The sequence below is a fragment of the Micropterus dolomieu genome, linkage group LG17 (genome assembly GCF_021292245.1).
Source record: "Micropterus dolomieu isolate WLL.071019.BEF.003 ecotype Adirondacks linkage group LG17, ASM2129224v1, whole genome shotgun sequence".
NCBI lineage: Eukaryota > Metazoa > Chordata > Actinopteri > Centrarchiformes > Centrarchidae > Micropterus > Micropterus dolomieu.
The window spans coordinates 21,792,628-21,811,813 of NC_060166.1; the positions used below are offsets into that span (position 1 = coordinate 21,792,628).

Sequence of the window (19,186 nt, forward strand, 5' to 3'; positions counted from 1 at the left end):
TTCGATGTAAAACCGCAAACTGTGGATGTAATTGTCCAATCTCCTAACGCTTTCCGAAGCCGTGTGCCAGAGCAAGACACAAATACATGAAATAATAGTTCCTTCTCAACAGTAAACTCTGGTTAGTCATTGCTTGTACCAAAAGGCTCCTTCCCAGTAAGTACGGAATGAGGTCACCTCACTGCAAATTACACCAAAGCACACAACATCAACAAATTAAAATGCTTTTGCGGGTCCGGCATAAGAAGCTGAAGAAATTGAACAAAAAACCTCACTGAAGAAAAAACTCTCTGTCTCCCTTCAGATGGTCTATTTCTTTAATTGCAGTCTAGAGTTGTTGAGCACTGGGATGCCTCTGTGTCACATTAATCCAGTGTGCTGTGGTTGGCACTCAGTCTCGCCAGAAGAGGGATTAGAACCAGAGAGGTGTTCATAACACATGCTACCAATAAAGCCCAAAGCACCACTTGCTTGGGGAATAAAGACAATCAGTTTAGGTATCCACCAGCAATGCTGGGATAGTGCTGCAATTCATCACTAGTGTTTTGTGACAGCCAAGGCGTGCCATCCAATCTGCATTAATTTCGTTTAACTTCACAGCCATGCGAGTGTCACTGATTAATGTATTAACATCCTCTAAAGTCTCAAGCCAATGCCAAATGAGGCAAATTGGCTTTCATCAGTATTAAAGAAAACATCACACAACCTCTTTAATTCTTTGTAGACTGTGAAGGAACAGAGCAGCTATTTTTCCTTCTTCATCTCCCACTGGCCTTTCCCTCTCAGAATCATGCTATTAACTGTCATAAAACCCAAACTAATGACTTTGGGAAATGTCTACCAGTTGGTTTTTGAGGTTGTCTGGAGGAATACAACACATGTGAAGGTTAAAAAAAAGAAGAGACATTTGATACGCTCTGGGTATGTAAAAGTAAATAATAAAGCAATATTGGCATCATTTCACAACAAATGTGCAAGCCCCTTATGGCCTGTTTACTCTTCCTTTTATAAGGGCAGTAAAAAATAAGCTTGATTAAATTCCTAAGTTAAGCAATCTATTCAAATAATTTAATCAACAGAATTTGGTGTAGGCCTGGGTTTGATTCAGTAATCAAATGTAGCAATAAAAAACAGAGATGACTGAGCCCAAGCTGCGTCAATGCAAATTTATTTTGATAAGAATAACATTCAACTCACTGTATCCGTGTGACAGATGTTTGTTTGTAGAATGTAAATTAAGTCTGCCTCCTCCATTATACTGGAGAGAACCAACAAACAGTACATGCACAAGGTCACAGGGTTATGTGATAAGGTATGTTTATTAACAAACTCCTTCCCAGATGTTTCCTCTAGGACCATAACTCATTTACACTTGTCGATGAAAACATTCAGGCCTTGCACTCCATCATCATTCAAGGAGTGAATTTCGCAAGCACAATCTGTGTTTTCTGTGCAGAGGCATTAAATGAGTGGATTGGGTGTTAATGAGGTTCGTGTTACTCACAGATAATTGACCCTTGGACCATGCTGGGATTTGTTTTCCAAGTTAGAGTGCACAGACACAGATGGAACTAATTTGAGCCACAGAAAAGTTTGATATGGACGGATTCAATGCTCACTTGAGATCAAAGTGCTGCTAAGGCAACACTGATATTTGTTGGCTCCATCACCTGCTATGTATTTTGCTATCTGGATGCCCCTCAAAATGTGGCTGGCACAAAAAAGAAAGGATAAACGTGCTATGAGACAGAGAGAAGGGCAAGTACATTTTAAAATGATACTTGACCAAACAGACTTGGTAGACTTTGTCAAAATGATCAAATTAGAGGAGGCGGACTAAACAGCTAAATTTGACTTTATATGGGCAAAGTATTACTTTTGGGAATTTAACAATCTAAACATAATGCATCCAAAAGGACACTTGGACACTGGAAGATAAGGAACATAAACAGCTGTTTTGAGCAAATAAATACAACAAAAAACTTCTTGACTGCAGCATACCCAGCTCCAGATGCTAAACATGTTTTCCAGTTGGGGGCTGAAAAACTCAGGGAATCTCGGCCAAAATAAAGACCAAGAACCAAGTCGAAGCAATGCAAAAAGGGGAGAAAAGGCGAACTCACAGGTTGAATGAGAGTGGAAGGTAAGGCATGCTTACAACCTCTCCCTCACTCCCTCTCTTTCTTTGTCTGAAACACATAAGCCGTAACTTCAAACTGCACTTGAAACTAACCCCCTCCAATCTGCACGTTGCTGCTTCATGGATTCTGGGAAGAACAGTCAACTCAATTCAACTTGAAGAAAAGACCTGGTCAAAGCTGTAAAGGTGACACTCAACATATACTATCGGTCCACCTGGGAGTGCAACAGGGGTGAATTTAAAGTATTTGGTTTTGCAGGTGTGAAAAGAGGCACCAGCTGGAACCTTCTCTTCCTGACATGTTATAGGATAGGGTCTGCAGCCATGTAAACATACACTATGAATGCGTAGGTGTGTCTGTAGGATGCATTTTCACCGTCTGAAATACATAAAAAATATCCATATCCATGAAAAACTATTGTAGAGGACCACAAAAGTTAAAGGTTGCTTAGTTAATAATTTGATTCTAGATTGGACAAACACTATTGATATGACAACATAATTATTACAAAGTTATGATTCAGGGTTATGTTTTACTGTTAAACCCAGTAACAATTTAAAGCCATGGGACACAAGTATTGGTCAAGCTCTAGACAGTACCGAACCTCACCTCTAACTGAGCAGCAACTGACATGTAAATATGATTCTATTTATTATAGTGTCCTCTTTAACAGTGGTGTGATTAAGTAAGTGTGCAGAAGATCAGTGAGACTGAACAACGACTCTATCATGGGAGCTTTATATTGTTAATTTATTCAAATCACCAACCACAAAAAAACAAAAAACATTACAATGCAATTGCAGAATGCTGTTTTTACAGTTAGAACTGGGATCATGCGGAACGAAACAACAAGTTAGCACTAAACACATTACTTTTATTACACCTTAATTTACACTTATATGGTTTATATATTATGTAAAAGGTTTAAATTAAAATAAGTAAAAGTCTCAAAGAGAGACAAAGAGGCATAGACAAAAGAGATTGCACCTGTTCTAAGTCTGTGATTGATGCAGCAAAGATCATGGCTCAGTTCTCTTGTAGCACACACTTACCTCCTTGAAGAGAGGGCTGAATCAGTGCAAAGAGGAAGAGTCCACAGAAGAGCAACAGAATGTTTCTGTTAGCCATCTCGCTCCAAAATGCACCACCCCTCTCCCGATCAGCTGGTTTTATTCTCTTCTAACTAATTACCACAAGCCCGAAGTGTTTAAGAGTGGGGAAAAAGGTGAAAAAAGGGAAAAGATATGGGACTCAATGTAATTAAGAGAGGGCAAAGACTCTGGTTCAATGGCTCACTTTGCTTTCTTCCTCCTCTATGTCTGGTGTTGCTGTTTTTATTCTGGTCACTCCTGCCAATAGTACAGACGCTGCTGCCAGTAAGGAAAGAGAGAGAGGGAAAGACACATACTCACAGAAGCAGAGAGAGAGAGAGAGAGAGAACCCCCCCCCCCCGCCCTCAGCCCCATCCAGAAGGAATCGAACTGTCTGCCAAGCATTTTCATGGATACTGAACGTACTTATCTATCAGTCAAAAGAGAGACTGAGGAAGAGTAAAACACGTAACCCGTTAATTACCTGTTTCTATAGCTCTAATTTTCAGCTGGTTGGCTTTCAACACAAGCGGTATCATTTGTTGTTGCCGGTTGTCTTAAGCAAGTAATCCAGAAAACTTTGAGGCAGATGGAAAAGAACACTATCAGCAACTATCAGCATGTGTCCACAAAATATCAGAACAAGACAAAGTCACTGGCTGCATGAATAATCCTCAGATAGCAGTGCACTGTAACCTGGCAGAGCATGTGTGGAAGCCAGTCGCAGTGGTTCCAGTAAAGAAATGAGAAAACTGGCGGCATCACACAGACAGGACTGAGGGCAAAGAAGCCAGGCTGTCAGCCAGTTCATCAGGATAATAGTCAATGACTACGTTTACACACAAAATATTTTAACAAAATACCGTTTTTTGTCCTTTCCCGAAAAAGACATTATTCCTACTAAGCTGTTTACATGGCTAATGAAAATGAGCCTCTTGAGCCATTATGCTTCTTTGCATCAAAATAGGATTTTTTAGGATGTTTTCCACCAGTGGCAGACTTGTTCGACTGTGCAAACACAGCCATTCATTCAACCACCTTCGTGTACAGGTGAAAAACTACTGCAGTACTGCAGAGGCCACGGCTCACAAATCTTGTATAGATGTAAGAAAAGCTGTTTGGTACAGACCACATGATTTAAATAGTTTTTTCAGTGAAAATAAATATTGTGATGCAAAAATGATTATTACCACTAATCGTGAATCATGTCACAAATTGTAATATCTGTCAAAATAATCATAAAAGGAAAAAAAATCCATATTGTGCAACACTAGTTGATATCCAAGTCTTTTATAATGTTTAAAATTAGGAGTGCTTCTCCTTCCAAGAAATGCGGGCTTTTCTTTTACGCATGAATCTCAACCCCAGCCTTGCAAACTGTTGGCTAGTTGATTTGTTTATAGTTGACCATAAACAGGCAAGAGCCAGTGTGTCGCCAACTGCACTAAAAACCTAAATTAAGATGCATATTGCCAATGCGCTGTATACAGTACATGTCCAAATAATATTGGCATATCCCATGTCTTAATAGGAAAATGTTAAATTTGGAATAAATTCTTATTCAAACTTAATATGCTGTTAACATGACCTGTATAAAATTCTGAATATTTCATACTGAGAATAATAGTTGGAAATTAGTGTGCATGTAAATGTAGTCATTGTCAGTCTTGTGAATGAGATAAGAAGCAGAGCAAAAACCAACCCCGGTCCATTCTCAAGGGCTGTAGAGGGCTTTAGTGACTGCTCGTACTGTACTTTTGTGTACAGGAGCTGATAGACTTAACCCCTGTCAATTATCGAGCTATACAGTTTCTTCACAACAAGTCGTACCTATGCACTTTTAACAGTAACTTCAGAGTAGAGATCACCAAAATCCTGCATATGTCTTCAGTAATTCTTTTATGGGCTTCCAAAGTCAGAACTTAGCATATTGTACTGATAATAAATAATGATGTGATTCTTCTCTTTCCTGATAAAACCTGTACATCAGTGGTCACCTGTATCATCAGACGCAGGCTACTGGACCTTAAATTTTGTATGGGTACACATTTTTGGCAGAGCATGATCTCATTTTGGCAAATGCCTTTAAACACAGTTGTGACAAAAAAGTATTGTTGAGAACTGCTCCAAAAGGCCTCGCTGTATTTTCTAAAGTGTGTGTTAAGACTCCTCTTTATTTAACTACATTATATCAACCAGTCACTTTAAAACAACTTGGTTAACTCCTGACTGATTAACTGTTTCACAGATCTTGAATCAATAGGAGGCTCTATCACTAACAGGACACATCCTCTCTAGACACCTGTGTGCAGATTCATCTTGGTTTAATATGACTAGCCATAAATTAAAAACCACCTCACTGCTGACAAGGCTGTCATTGTCCATCTTTTGTTCTGCCCTGGGACACATTTTTGGGATTTCATGTAGGAGAGGTTGAATAGAGGTACTTTTTACTGGCAAGAGCTGCAGCCAAAGTCATTACTCTCTGAGACACAAACCTGACAGACTGGGCTGTTGCACGCATGCTAATGGGTTCTGCTATCCAAGACACACAGTATCCCTCATAGTGGTCACGTCCACCATTAGCATTTATTTGCCTCACGCTGATTTCCTTAAAGTTAGGTCAGGCATCCTTACAATGTCAGCTGTTAAAGGTTTGTTCAGGCTTTATGCAAAGCATATTTTTGCTTGAATTATGAAGTAGAGTCATACAGCTACGGATAAACTTGGATTTTTCACTCTAGTAGAAACAATTTCAAATTTAGCCAACACATCTTCACAGCTGATGCAGCATAGAGCATGCCATTAATTTAAATACGCCTTTAAAGACATATGTACAGCCTACAACCATTATTTCCCTGTTATTTAAGCTAATCAAAAATAATTCTCCCATATGTTGGAGTAGACTACGGTAAAAGAAAAACTAAGCCAAGCATTTTTTACTGCACTGAATCTAAACAAAGAAAATTCAAGGGTCTAATTGACTAGACCATGTCACCTAAAAAAATGTCAGCTTGAGTAATTTATACTTATTGTATAAATTAAAAGGTTCTCTTAGTTAGGCACACATAAGTGAGGCAGCAGTATGTTAACATTATTCACACAACTGCATGTAAACAAATGAAGTGGGCCAGCAAGTAAATATGATGAGCATGTTTGTTTTGTTTACATTTAATTAAAATATTTCATTTTGCTTTGCTGCTCTCAGAGCACACCTGAGATCCTAATGTGTGCCCTCCCATGCCATTCAAAACCAATGGTAACTTACAAATGCTTACAATATTCCTATATCATAATGGATGGATGATTCCGACAAGTTAAACATCTGTTTTTCTCAGTGAACTCATCATGACAAAAACCACACCGGAAAAGACCAAAGAAATCTATTAAAGCCAAAAACAAGGAAACATTTGAAGTGCTCTCAGCCCTTATGGTTACAGTAAATCATTAGTTACAATCCAAACATTAGGAGGACACTGACCTAATGCTGTATCCTGCATGGTACTATTCTTTACACGTTTGATTTAAGACCAAAAGCCCCAGCTGACAAGTCTGTTTGGGAAGCAAAAGTGTATTCTGGATGAGAGTAGTGTTTTTCTCCATTTATTTGCAAGTCTAAATGTCTATTTTAGCTCATGTCTGGTACTCCTCCTTTGGGCTGAGCTGAATGGTGTTTTTGCCAAAAAGGCTGAGATTAAACATAGGTGGTGGTGAAGAATGATTGGAGGTCACACAGAACTCACTGTTATTAATTATAACATGAAGTCACTGTATAACTCGTGGTTCTTTATAACAATTAGGTTTTTTATTAGATTGCTAGACAAAGTATAATTATTTTTTCAAGATGAGAAACTGATAGAATTTCTAGTTTGCAGTCAACAGTACCACATTCTCAGTTAACTCAGAATTGATTAAAAATTGTGTGATTTCTCGAAATCACCTTACTTTAACTGTATATGGCAATTTAACTCATCTAACTTTTAAAATGAATATCAGTGGGATTTAGCAGGTATACAAATGTGTGGTTAGAAGCTAGTAGACTATCGTTAATAAAAATCAATGTTGTTCTGGCCCTAGTCCCAGGTCACCGGCCAATCGTATCCAAGGATTATGAGCCTGATAACATTGACATCAAGAAGATGATTTGCTTCAATACCCCTATGAGAATTTGGACTTTCTTTGTGTCTTTGTTTGTCACATTGCATTGCCCAATATGCCGCAACATGCAGGCATCCTTTGTTCTCTCTTGGAGACAACCAAGGATTACAAAAGACCCTTGCTTTAATGGCTCTGCATCTGCAGGCACAACTGGCAGAGCATCACAATGTATTCCACTTTAACCTTCCAAGTAATTTTGGCTTCAGCAGAAGGGAAATTAAGTCTGTAAGGACAACTTTTGAGGCCACCGCCAGAACCCATATCAACTCACTGAGGTAGAAGTATATTCAATTCTAAGGAACTGGAGGTTGTATCAATAACAGCATACTAATTACTTCTCTGCTCTAAAACGTATTGACTGAGTTCAGAAACCAATTTAGGACTAGCCTTTCAACTCAAGTCAGTCAAATACAATCTAGGAGAGTTGTCAATGCAGTTGCAGTAAAACCCCTCTTAGTCTGAATTACTGATTCAGTTTTAAATTTAAAAACTAATGAAAAAATGTATAATTACTTTAAATTAAACTTTTCTGACATAAAGTCATGGTCAAACTGCACATTATCTCTGTTTCTGCCTGTTCCTACATCTCACATTAGCCATGGTGACACACTAAAAGTACAGCAAGATGTGCTTCAATATTAAGCAGAGGAGGAGGTGCTTCCTGTCAGTATAAATTTCAAGCTGCTGTGTTTTGGTGAAGTAAACCGTTTAGAGAGTTTGAAATGAATAAAGTGGGAGAGATGCTGGGTTGCCACAACCAGTCAATTTAGGATTTACCTGCAATGTAGATGATTATTATTCATGTTTAATTAATGTGCAGAAGAGAAAAACGGGGGCACTCCCGTGGCTCACCATGTAGAGCGTGTACCACTTATTATTACTGTGGCTGGCAAAAAAATGTGTAGTTTCGCTGATCATATGATGGAATAATGGGCAAATAATTCCTTGGAGCTGCAGGCACTTCTGGATAGAGAAGGTGATTTCAATTTTCAACATGTTTACACCATGCGACTGCATACAGTTATATGTAAATTGTATAGATTATGGCTCCAACTCACACACTCTCCCTTTCCAACCCACTCACACTGTAGGGACATGATGTCACATGAGATAAATCCAACATCTGTTCCCTGAGCAGAAACATATTACCTTTATTGGTGGCATCCACAGTGAACTGATTTGACTGCCTGTGATAGGCTCAGGTTAGATTAGTATGCTGATACAGATGGTGCTGTTTTCTAGTGTATTTCTTATAGCATGTGGGAAAATTGCTGTTTAACACTCTACACATGGACTAGTATTGGTACAATGAACCTTTGTTCACTGGGTGTTTACATCTTGCTGTGGGGTGCTGTATTGGATCAGCTCTGAGATCGTTGTCATGCAATTGTTTTAATGCAATAATAGTGAAGTTGGCCAGATTGGTTTGAGGTCCATCCACACTTTGTTTGTTTTACGCTACCAAAGAACATGCAAAAAGTCAACTGCAATGGCCAGACCACAGATGAAGCCATTCTTTCAGCCTATGTCTACTTTCGTCATCTTAGTGCAGTGGGACAATGCAGGGTGAAAGCCATCACAGACTAGATGAGTGCCCTGGTGCAGTACAAATATTATTCTTTCATTGGCCTGTGGTGTCACCAAAACACACGGACAAGAAGACTGGCCTACCTCCAAAGTGTGATACACATGGCCAGACCACACTCCAGATGTGGTTTCTCTGCCGTTAAAATTGCTCCGTACACGAAGCAGGTTCCAGTGAACATCAGATCCAAGCCCAGGCACCCAGGGACAACTGATGAGTTCTGGTAAGGGCCAGACCAGGCAGCAGGGTGACTCACATTTGGCATTAAAATCTTCAAGACTCCAACTTTAAGAGAGCTTTGCATGCACTCAAGTAAAACATTCAAGTCTCAACATACCCATTCTCCTTCAACCATTGCACTGATCATTAAATTCACTACATGGAATCCAATCGCATATACGGTGAAGCCAGGATAAGTTTGGGTACATAGTGTGTAAAATACAGCACAGATTAGGAATGTAGGCTTTGTTATATTAACATTATTCAGTTTATCTGTGTAGCGTCTCTGTTTCATAGTTTTACAAGATAAATGGGTTGATTAGCTTAAAGATTAAACACTAGGATTAAAAATAAACAATAATTAATCACAACATCCTTAAGCACTACTAGTATACTGAAACAGTCGTTTCCATTTGGGTGTAGCGCCACTATGAAAGCTGTGTGTGTGTGTTCTTTGTTGGTTCATGTGCAAAGCTTTTGGCGATACATAGCGCTGAGCAGCGTTACACACAGTTTAGACTGCAGGCTTTAGGGCTTGGGTAAATCAAGCATCAACCAACTTTCACAATTTCAGAAATAGGTTGGTGGATTAGGCAGCTTTATGCCGTTACAGTTTATAATTTTAAGACTATGAGCAACTGTGTGTTCACTTAAAAACTTTTGCCATAGTTAAAAAAAACATAAACGGAAGAAGATGAGAAGATATTTCCCTTGCTAAAAGAGAGTGAGTTACAAGTTTTGGTGAAAAGACTATAAGAAAATGTTTTTGGAAAAAATAACTAAGCCATCATCATTGTTGCATCAAATGCAATTTCTGAATCTGCACAATGGTTTCCACCACATCAGTCAATTACAAAAAATACTGATGAATGCACCACTCAAGTTCTCACTTTTGCTCCTGTTCTAAGTAAAAGCTGTGCTGGCAGTGTAAAGCAATGACACAATTCACAGGGAAAAGTGATGCTTAAATATTTGTACGATGTTTGATTTTCAGCTTATCAGAGTGTTTCTCAGGCTTTTGGGGACTCACGGGCAGGAAAGTCCGTCAATGTGCCACAAAAGAGTGAGACAGATTGTAGCCAGCAGAATTCATGGCCAATTTAAAATGCAGATGCACAACTTTTCATCATGTCCAGTGGCGATCAGCAACAGACACGCTTAGCATCCCGCAACCATTAAGTGAGATGTTAACAGCATGCTGTCGTGGTTGAACCCAAGACATAGGGAAAACAATTTAAAAGAGGCCAAAAATGATTGCATTCCCATGCATTTCACCAGCATGTCACAACTTAAAAAGCCAACCCTGAGATCATCAAGGACCAACAAAATTGAAATTTCCTGCTTCTACAGATCAAAGTTACGTATAAAAACCTTTAAGTGAAATTCAGCTGCAGTTAGTTTAAGCTATCAGGGCTCAATTAGGTGCAGTGACTCTTACTTCCGACAGGCACACTAACACACTTCCTTGACATTGTTATAACTTCCTTATGTCCCCCATAACGGAACTCTTTGGCCAACAGAAGGGAGTTTACCACATAAGTACCTTAGTTTACTTAGTGTGGGCTCTCTGTGTGTGAACATGAATTGATGGCATTTTCATAAATACCAAGGGAGGAAAGACTGTGACAAGTTGACAAACGTATCCAAAGATAAGCCAGTTCTCACACCAAGTCAAAGTGGGACACCCTCAAGGGAGACACTTTCCAAATACTTGCTTTTTTTTAAATAATCAAAAGGAACCACAACATCCCCTCTGGAAACTTACTGAGACCCTAATCATTCAAGAAATTTTCTCCTGTAACCAAAAGCAGCTCTTTCTCTGTTTCTTTCTCACACTTTAAGCCCACTCTTATGTGAAACCGTGTTGAGTGCTTAGAAAAACAGCGTACAAAAGTTCTTCAGGTTTTACAAGATTACAGTGTGCATTTATGTGTGTGTGCCTCTGTGTGTATGTGTGCATGAACACCACAACAGAGAGTGGAATAGCTCTGTCACTGGGATCTGCATGCCAATTAGTTTAAGTTACAGGTATGACAAAAGCAGTAAAATCTCAGTTAGTTCTGGGGACAGGCCTGACACAAACTACCAAGCGACAGCCATTACAAGACAGCCGAGTTAAAGCTGCACTATTTGACCACTAGGAGGAAGAAAGAATCCAAAGCAAAGCCACCGCAAAAAAGCATCTTGCGGATAATGTGTTAACAAACACTACTCACTACTTGTAGGTCCAGCAGAAACAAAGCAACATGGACATCCCATAGAAGTCCTATGTTTCACTTTCTGTTTCATTGCTGCTAGCTCATATCCTATCCCTGGCTTGGTTGCAATTCCTGACAAAAATGTTTAGGTCTATTGGGCTTGCTACTGTAAATGTATGACTTTTTTTAACTAGTCACTCATTAAATTCAGCATGTCACGTTGGACAGGTATGCTACAACCAGCTTGTGTGTCGTGTTACATCATGAAAAACACTCAAGTATAGTGTTTTGCTCCCCCATTTTATAGGAGCCTATCTCCTGCCCCATTTCTAAACAACACTGTGAGGATTTATTGAACCAAAGACTATATATGTGTGTCTGTGCTAGGAGAGAAGAAGGGCAGCAGAGGATGTGCTGAGTTCATACATTACATACATTACTTTTGCGGCATACGGGGAAGTTCACAGGTAAGAGATAAACATGAGTATTGCTGACCGTTGTGTTAAATGTTTTTCACAGGTAAGAACTGCTATGGTGTTTGGACATTGGTATTAGCGATTTGCGGGCTACCATGGCTGAATTCAGGCTGCAGGCCAAAATGACCCAAACCTGATTTTTTTGCTCATATGTGACTCAGATCTGAACAGCCTAAGTCACATGGAATCTGAGTTTGAATTTGAGCCACTTTCATATGTAGTCCAAATCAGATACGGGTCAGATCGGAATTCATGCAACCAACAGAGAGATGTGTGGCATATGTATTGTACAGTGCCAGAAACAGTAATGTAATGTAATTAAAAGGACAGACAGCTGTGAACATTTGTCATAAATGAGAAATGTGACTCAGGGAGGAAACCAGGTGAGGGCAAACAAATATGGGAGTCTCCCATGAAAACTGGGAGGGTTAGCAAGTATGAGCTTACCGGAGCTAACCTTAGTGGCCTCCTTGTTAACTTCTGTACAACAGCGTGTGGCGTCGTATTATTCTTCTGTGCATACAGGTCACTTGCAGACCGTGGCTAGTTCAGACATCAGGCTGATATGGGCCACATTTAAACAATGATGTTAACTCTCAATCAAAAAAATCGGATCTGGGCAATAAATTGTAATTGAGCATTAAGGCCTGCAGCATAGACCAATTACCATTAGCGATTAGCAATGGGAATGCACAGTGTAATGATGAGTATTAACGGTTAACAATATTTCTTTTCCTCAGATGGCATGACCCGCCCTACTCTGCCTCTGACTTTGATTAATTTACAAAATGCACGGTGTCATTTCGAAGGAGATTATTATTACATATGTAGATTATTTACATAGATAGATAGATACATATTATTTCATCCTTATAAATGGTTTAAGGCTGCGGCGTGCATAATAAATGCTGCTCTCAACTGTTGGTACCGCCGAACTGATGAACTGTTCAGCGAAATGGAAACCGCAGTCCTCACTCTCACTGGGATCTTCAATTCCGTTCACATTGCAAAGAGTCATTTGGTTTAATTATAACATTTAAAATATTCCTTAAATAGTACTGTAATGAGGACAAATTTATGGCATTTTAATTATGAACACACAATGCAGTGTTAGTGCATCAAAAGGTATTGCTATTAAAGGTATCGCTCTGCAACATAATCTTTTGCCATAAATCATATTTACTATAACACTTCCAATCCAAGCAAAAATAACTCACACTTAATGGCACTTAATGAGAGATAACAGCATACTGAATCATGGGAGATTCCAGTATCAACACAGCAAATGATGGCCATCAACCTTGAATAAAGATCAGCTAAAATGCTGCCTCCTTCTATGGTATATGAAATAATGAAAAGGCAAAAGACCTGTCATCAATATTAAATACATGAGTTTTTTTCTGTATTTCACCCAGAACCCATTTGTTTGTATACTGTAGTGAATTCAGCATTTTTTGAGGTCTTTGTGGTTTTCATGTAATGCCAATCAAACACCGACAAATTAGATAAATGCTTGGTGGATTGATTTTTTCTGGGATGGAATTCGCTTCTTTATTTTGCATAATGGCCCCGAAATTGATTTGAAAATGGGAACAACCAAAGGGATTCCAAGCTATATATGGACCAGTTAGTTCATTTTAAGCAAAAGTTCTTGCCAGATGTTAAAAACACAGGAACCTTTAGGATCAGTTTTTCCAACTTTGCATTCACCCTGAAAGCATTTCCTTCACTTACGTTACATATATACAACAACCTTCCTCAAATACAACGAAATCATCAAAAAAGGCTACTTAAAGATGTAAAGTTACTAAAATCATGCTGCAACAAAATTAAGTGTATAAACTTTGAGGATGTAAAGAAGTGATAACATGGAAATGTACGGACAGTTCAGAAGGCCAGTTTTGCCAGCATGTCTCTGGACTTTATCTTGGCTCATAAATACCAGCTCTGCTTGATGAGGGTTCTTTATTAGTCAGAGAGCCCAGTGGGACATGAAAGAACTGCTGCAAAAACTAGTTATTAAATAATTATGTTATTGATACATACCTGGGTACACACCTCTGGAAAATTGCAAAACTAGAGGATTGAAAGGTTTTGACATACTGTAGTAAAGTGGAAAAATGCAAGGAAGTTTAGTGCTTTCTAAGTTAAAATTAATATATACAATTCAATAACAAGACAGCTGTGTAAGTTACTTAACTAGTTTATCTATAGTTATTAAGTGTTTGTTTACCTTGATAGAAAGAGAGATCCTTTACTTCAAATACTAAGACCACACTAAAAATACTCTGTCAAGTAAAATAGTTGAGAACCCCGGTAACATTGTCCCCCAAGCAAACCTGTCATTACAAAGGAAACACTGTATCACCATACATCATATTTTGGCCATTGCCCAGTCGACCAAAAAGCTAATTTTGGATTCTACCTACCCGTGCGCACTCTTCCCGTGCACCCACTGCACATGAAAATGGAAAATGTGTTTTGGGAGATCGGCTGTGGAGGGAGGCCTGATGGGTGGAGGTGGGATTTTTTTGGTTGCAGTGTTTCCCATTAATTAACGAGACCATGGCGGCCCGCCATAGTTTCAAAATGAACCGAAAAATATTTTTACATCTACATAATATATTACATACCTCTAACGCTGTGTTTTGTGGGCGCTGCCCTGCGCTACCGTAAGCTCGCACACTCAGACACTTTGGCCTCCGACTCGAGACAACCACTTTTCTTTTGAGGTAACTACGGTAACGGTAACGGCCTGTTTCAGTCACTTGTTTGTGAGAAGGCGATTAAGCTAGCCGCGCCTACATTTGGAGTGCACACGTATTAAAGCCTTCATGGTAAATCCACTGTAACGAACCAGTGCGAGCTGACAGGCAGGTTAGCAACTTTATCCTGTCAGTTTCTCTCTTTACAAAGACAAGTGTTGCCATATGAGGTCCTACCTGAAGAGAGGCTGTGAAGTCTTCATTTTACGCGATACGAGAACCACACAAAACATTATTTATCAAGTTCGGACTCTGGTTGGAGGCGCGAGGATACACACAACGCCCGGTTTTCAAAATAAGGTGTCTATACGGCATGGAAATAAGATTAATTGGATTATATCATAGACTGTATATAAAAAGGATTATATTCACAGAAAATATAAAACATATTACATGTGTCTAATAAAAGTAAAAAAAACAACAATAAGATGTTAGGGAAATTACTTATTCTGTCTTCTATTCTTTGATTCAGGGTTTTGGGAAAACATTAAATAAATTTGTTGACTTTTGTTGCTGTTTCATCACCATTTATAGCTATACAATGGGTTTATGATCAAATAGTTTATTAGAGCACAACATTGTTTACAAGCGTACCAAATTCTTCATAGATAGCTTCTTAATTTTGCACCAAATTAATGCATTAAACTTAAAAATACTTTCCCCCCATGCCCCCAGACCCCCTGGTGAGAGGGTTCAAAGCCCACCCACCATAGTCTCTTAAAATCCTGTGGGAAACACTGGGTTGGATACCTTTATAATCTGGCTGTCTCTTGCTAGTTTGTCTGAAGTTGCAAATTAAAAAAATAAACAATAAGCTAAGATTCAATACCTCTAAATGACACTCGGCAAACAAAATATTTACTACTTTACAATTAAATAACTGCATTTATAACATATAACAAAACAAATGTTGTCTGCCAACACGTACACTTTGACAGTAGGGAACACCTTTCATTGACAGTAAATGGAAAAACAAAAACTGTCAGGTGTTGCTGCTGTAAAACGGAGGTGCATGACTCTTTGGATGCTTTTGGTTGAACAAAAAATCCACTGTCTGTGCAACACAAAGTGGGTCAGCTATTATTCACTTATGAGATGAAACTCAATTACACAAAACAGAAAGGTGGAGTCATATGAAAGAGCACACAGGAGGTTTAGAGCAGATTCCTTGGGGGGGAAAAGCAAAATGAATAACAAGAGCAGCTGTTTTGCCCAACATATTCTGGCCACACAGGTAGACAAACTGTGCTGTGCTGGTCACAGACAAAACAAGTTCTTTAGGCAAGGTAGAGCAAGTGTATTAAATGTTTATTGGACTTTGCATTTAAGTATTATCTTACCTCACTTCTTTGTTTTCTAACATTACCACTAACAGAGTGGTTGCAGTGCAAATTACTGTAATCAATTCAATTCAATTCAATTCAAATTAGCTTTATTGGCATGAATTGGTAATCACTGGCTCAGTCTTTCCCTCACCCCTGTTAAGCTTTTTTGAAAATACAAAACTGACCATCCAAGTCTAGTCATGAAAACACATAGACCTACTCTGTAAGCAGTATATGTTCTGTTGAAAAGTCATTACATTCCTTGTGCAGCTGCTAAAAGTTGCATGCCAGGTCGGATGTTTACCTAGAGTGAGAGCACATCAGATTAAACTCCAGCCTTCCCAGTGCCATGGTGTAAAGAATCACTACAATTGCACATGTATATAATGTACAAGTGTATCTAAATTCAGATGTTAACATGGATCATTCCACAAGCCCCAAATATGTCAACCCCCATTGTTTTGGCAATAGTGTCTTTCATTGTTATAAATTCAAATGCAAACTCTACAAACTACAAAAGCAGAACATTATAATAGTAATGTGCTGTAAAATGACAATAGTACTCTAAAGTACACCCTTTTCAAGTTTTAAAGTGTTTAAGCAATTACATTGGGAAACCTCAATTAAGGAAAAATGAAAAAGCACGTGACTAAATGTAACAATGTTAATATGGAGCAAGACTATCACCGTAGGAGTATGAAAATACAGTAGATCTACTGCACATAGAGGGCATTTTTAAAGTTAAAAATCTTTGTGATTATAACTAATATCATAGTGTTTTTTTTATCCTATAAATGTAATAGAGAATAGTAAATAATTTCATTTTGAGAATCCGCCTGCAGTATACTGAGTCTCATATTCATAAACTGCACAGTAGGCTAATAAATTGTATTTCGATTTAGAAAATAAAATTTATAAGAGTATGGTTTGTAACATGATTGATTTTGCATGAGGTACTGATTAAGAAAACACAGATACGGTGACTGACAAAAAACACACTAAAAACTAGCTAACAATCAGACATCTTATTTATCTGACCAACCTGAACATAAAGTTGCATCATCAAGCCTCATTAAGCTGCTCAATTATTTAACACACTTCAATTCTATCACATGGTAAGCTGTGGATCTACATGGAAATTGTCTGCAGCACTCTTAAACTGTAACATTTATTACTGAGGTGAGATGGCAGTAGCCAATAATTCAGAAGTTCAAAAATGTGGGCTTTTGAAAGTGAATTAGTGTGTATTGGATTACCCTTTAATCCAATACACACCTTTACCTAAATCATATATTAAAGGAAATGTTTGGATTTGTTAAAGTCTATTTTTATACCCTACTCACATGCCATATATACATTGAGAGAGTTATTGGTTGCAGCAACCACTTACAAATCCGGTCCTTGTTCTGTGGAAAAATGCATTTTTACTTTTAGCCAAAACTAATATGAAGTCAGTCAAATCAAGTCATTATCAAGCCATAGTCAGTATTCAGCAGACTCCCAATGAGTAAGGCTCAGAAGGAAACAGTGTCTGGAGAAACACAAACAAGGGAGTTTTGTTCTAAAAAGGATGCTACTCTGGAAGATAGGTAGTCAATTTGACTGCTGAAGCCTCATTTTATCTTTGGCCAGATTTCTTACAGTGTAGTTGTAGCATAACAGGATCTCTTCACAGGTCATATAGAGAGGAGGGATGACTACAGCAACCAGTAACATTTAATGTACATATGGCATGCGAGTAACATATTTAGATAGACTTGGAAAAAAACTATAATTTAAGACAGTGCAGCAGAGGAAAACAAATCTTTGGGACAGAAATTCTGATCACGTATCCAAACCAGCTTAATATCTAGGGATGCCATTGCTTTAACAGTCAGATTCTGTTGATTGAGAACCCCCAACAAAGCCGAAGCAAATGGAAATTTTAGATAAATCACCCATAATACCTGCTAAAGTCGGAAATTCACAGAGAATGGTCTGTCAGGAAAGAACTTAATGTTTGATCATCCGCCATAATCCTCAAAGGCGCCACAAATTTCATTCCTGCCTTCCAGTTCTGTAATAATTCCAATTTGCACAGCTTCACATTGCGAAATGTGTAGCCTAAAACTCGTTCTGCAGCCCTGTTGTTAATTATGACCCCTGTTCCCAAATTTCCCCAGGAGATGCTGAGCATAATTTACTCCATGTTCAAGACGAGTGTGCTGTGCATCATCTAGCGTGCTGAGTGTCTGAATTAGTGTGGACTCCAAACACAACCAGCTGCATTGCATAGCAAGGTCTCCAACAGAACATTTATTAGACATATTGTCCTTTGCTTTCCAGTTTTCTGCGGCATACATTTTCATTCATGAAGTATTCATTTCACTTTCCCTCCAGATTTGTTTCATAAAAGAGATGAGCTAAAAAATTAGAGTGGCTGCACACTTCAGCGTAAACGCACCCTGTACATGAAATCCCTGAACTCTATTCTGTAATCATTAATAATCCTGTTTCTTTCATTAAAGAAAGAGATTATGTTGAGCTCAGTTTTTTCTACTAGTCTGTAACTCAGACAACAAAATGACACCACTCATTAAATCCCTTTTGTTTTAGTGGTTTAAGCATAAACAAATATGCCATGTTCTATTTATTAGCATCTAACAGGAAGCTTTAGAGGATGACTAAATAATTATTTGGCCCATTAAACAGCAGCGACTGCAGTGCCACTCTATCCAGACCTGCACACGTGGTCAGGCGAACAACCACACCGTACCGAATATGCAGGAACGGGCTGTGCAAATTTATTTCCCCTTTCTGTGGGGCCCTCCAAAACCTTGGGTTCCCGGTCTGAAGCCTCTGTAAGCCATTGCCTGATTAGGGTTACCAAGCACACCCACTCATATTCCTTTAGATGAGAATGTAATTTAAGTGTATTGTTTTCCAAGCATGTGTAACTATAAGCATAGCGAACAGAGGAATGAGGGAGCATGGAAGTTCGGTTGGGGTAAAATTACCGGTGTGTTAATTGTACAGTATGTTTTTTTTTTTGAAAGATAAAGATGGTAAGGGAGCAGGACTGGCAGTACAAGCCCCAAGCAACAGAAGGGTGTATGAATGGCACAGGGATTTTCATTGTAGTATTTGATATATAATGTAAAGTCTGCTTTGGGTTTCCCCCCTTAAGCAGATGCTGGCCAATCCTAGGTTTGACCTTGCTGTCTGTGCAGAATCAGCCCCAGACACTCA

The 19,186-nt window shown here is 38.7% G+C and overlaps 1 protein-coding gene across 1 annotated transcript in view; it reads right to left on the reverse strand.

The window, feature by feature from the left end:
- The window catches only part of elna (elastin a), a gene marked incomplete at its 3' end in the record, with an annotated part of 41,927 nt that extends 38,468 nt beyond the window's left edge, over positions 1-3,459 (reverse strand). Inside the window, 1 exon segment of the mRNA XM_046074668.1 lies at positions 3,194-3,459. Within this exon segment, the coding sequence (XP_045930624.1) occupies positions 3,194-3,269 (76 nt within the window).
- Positions 3,460-19,186: the final 15,727 nt, after the last annotated feature.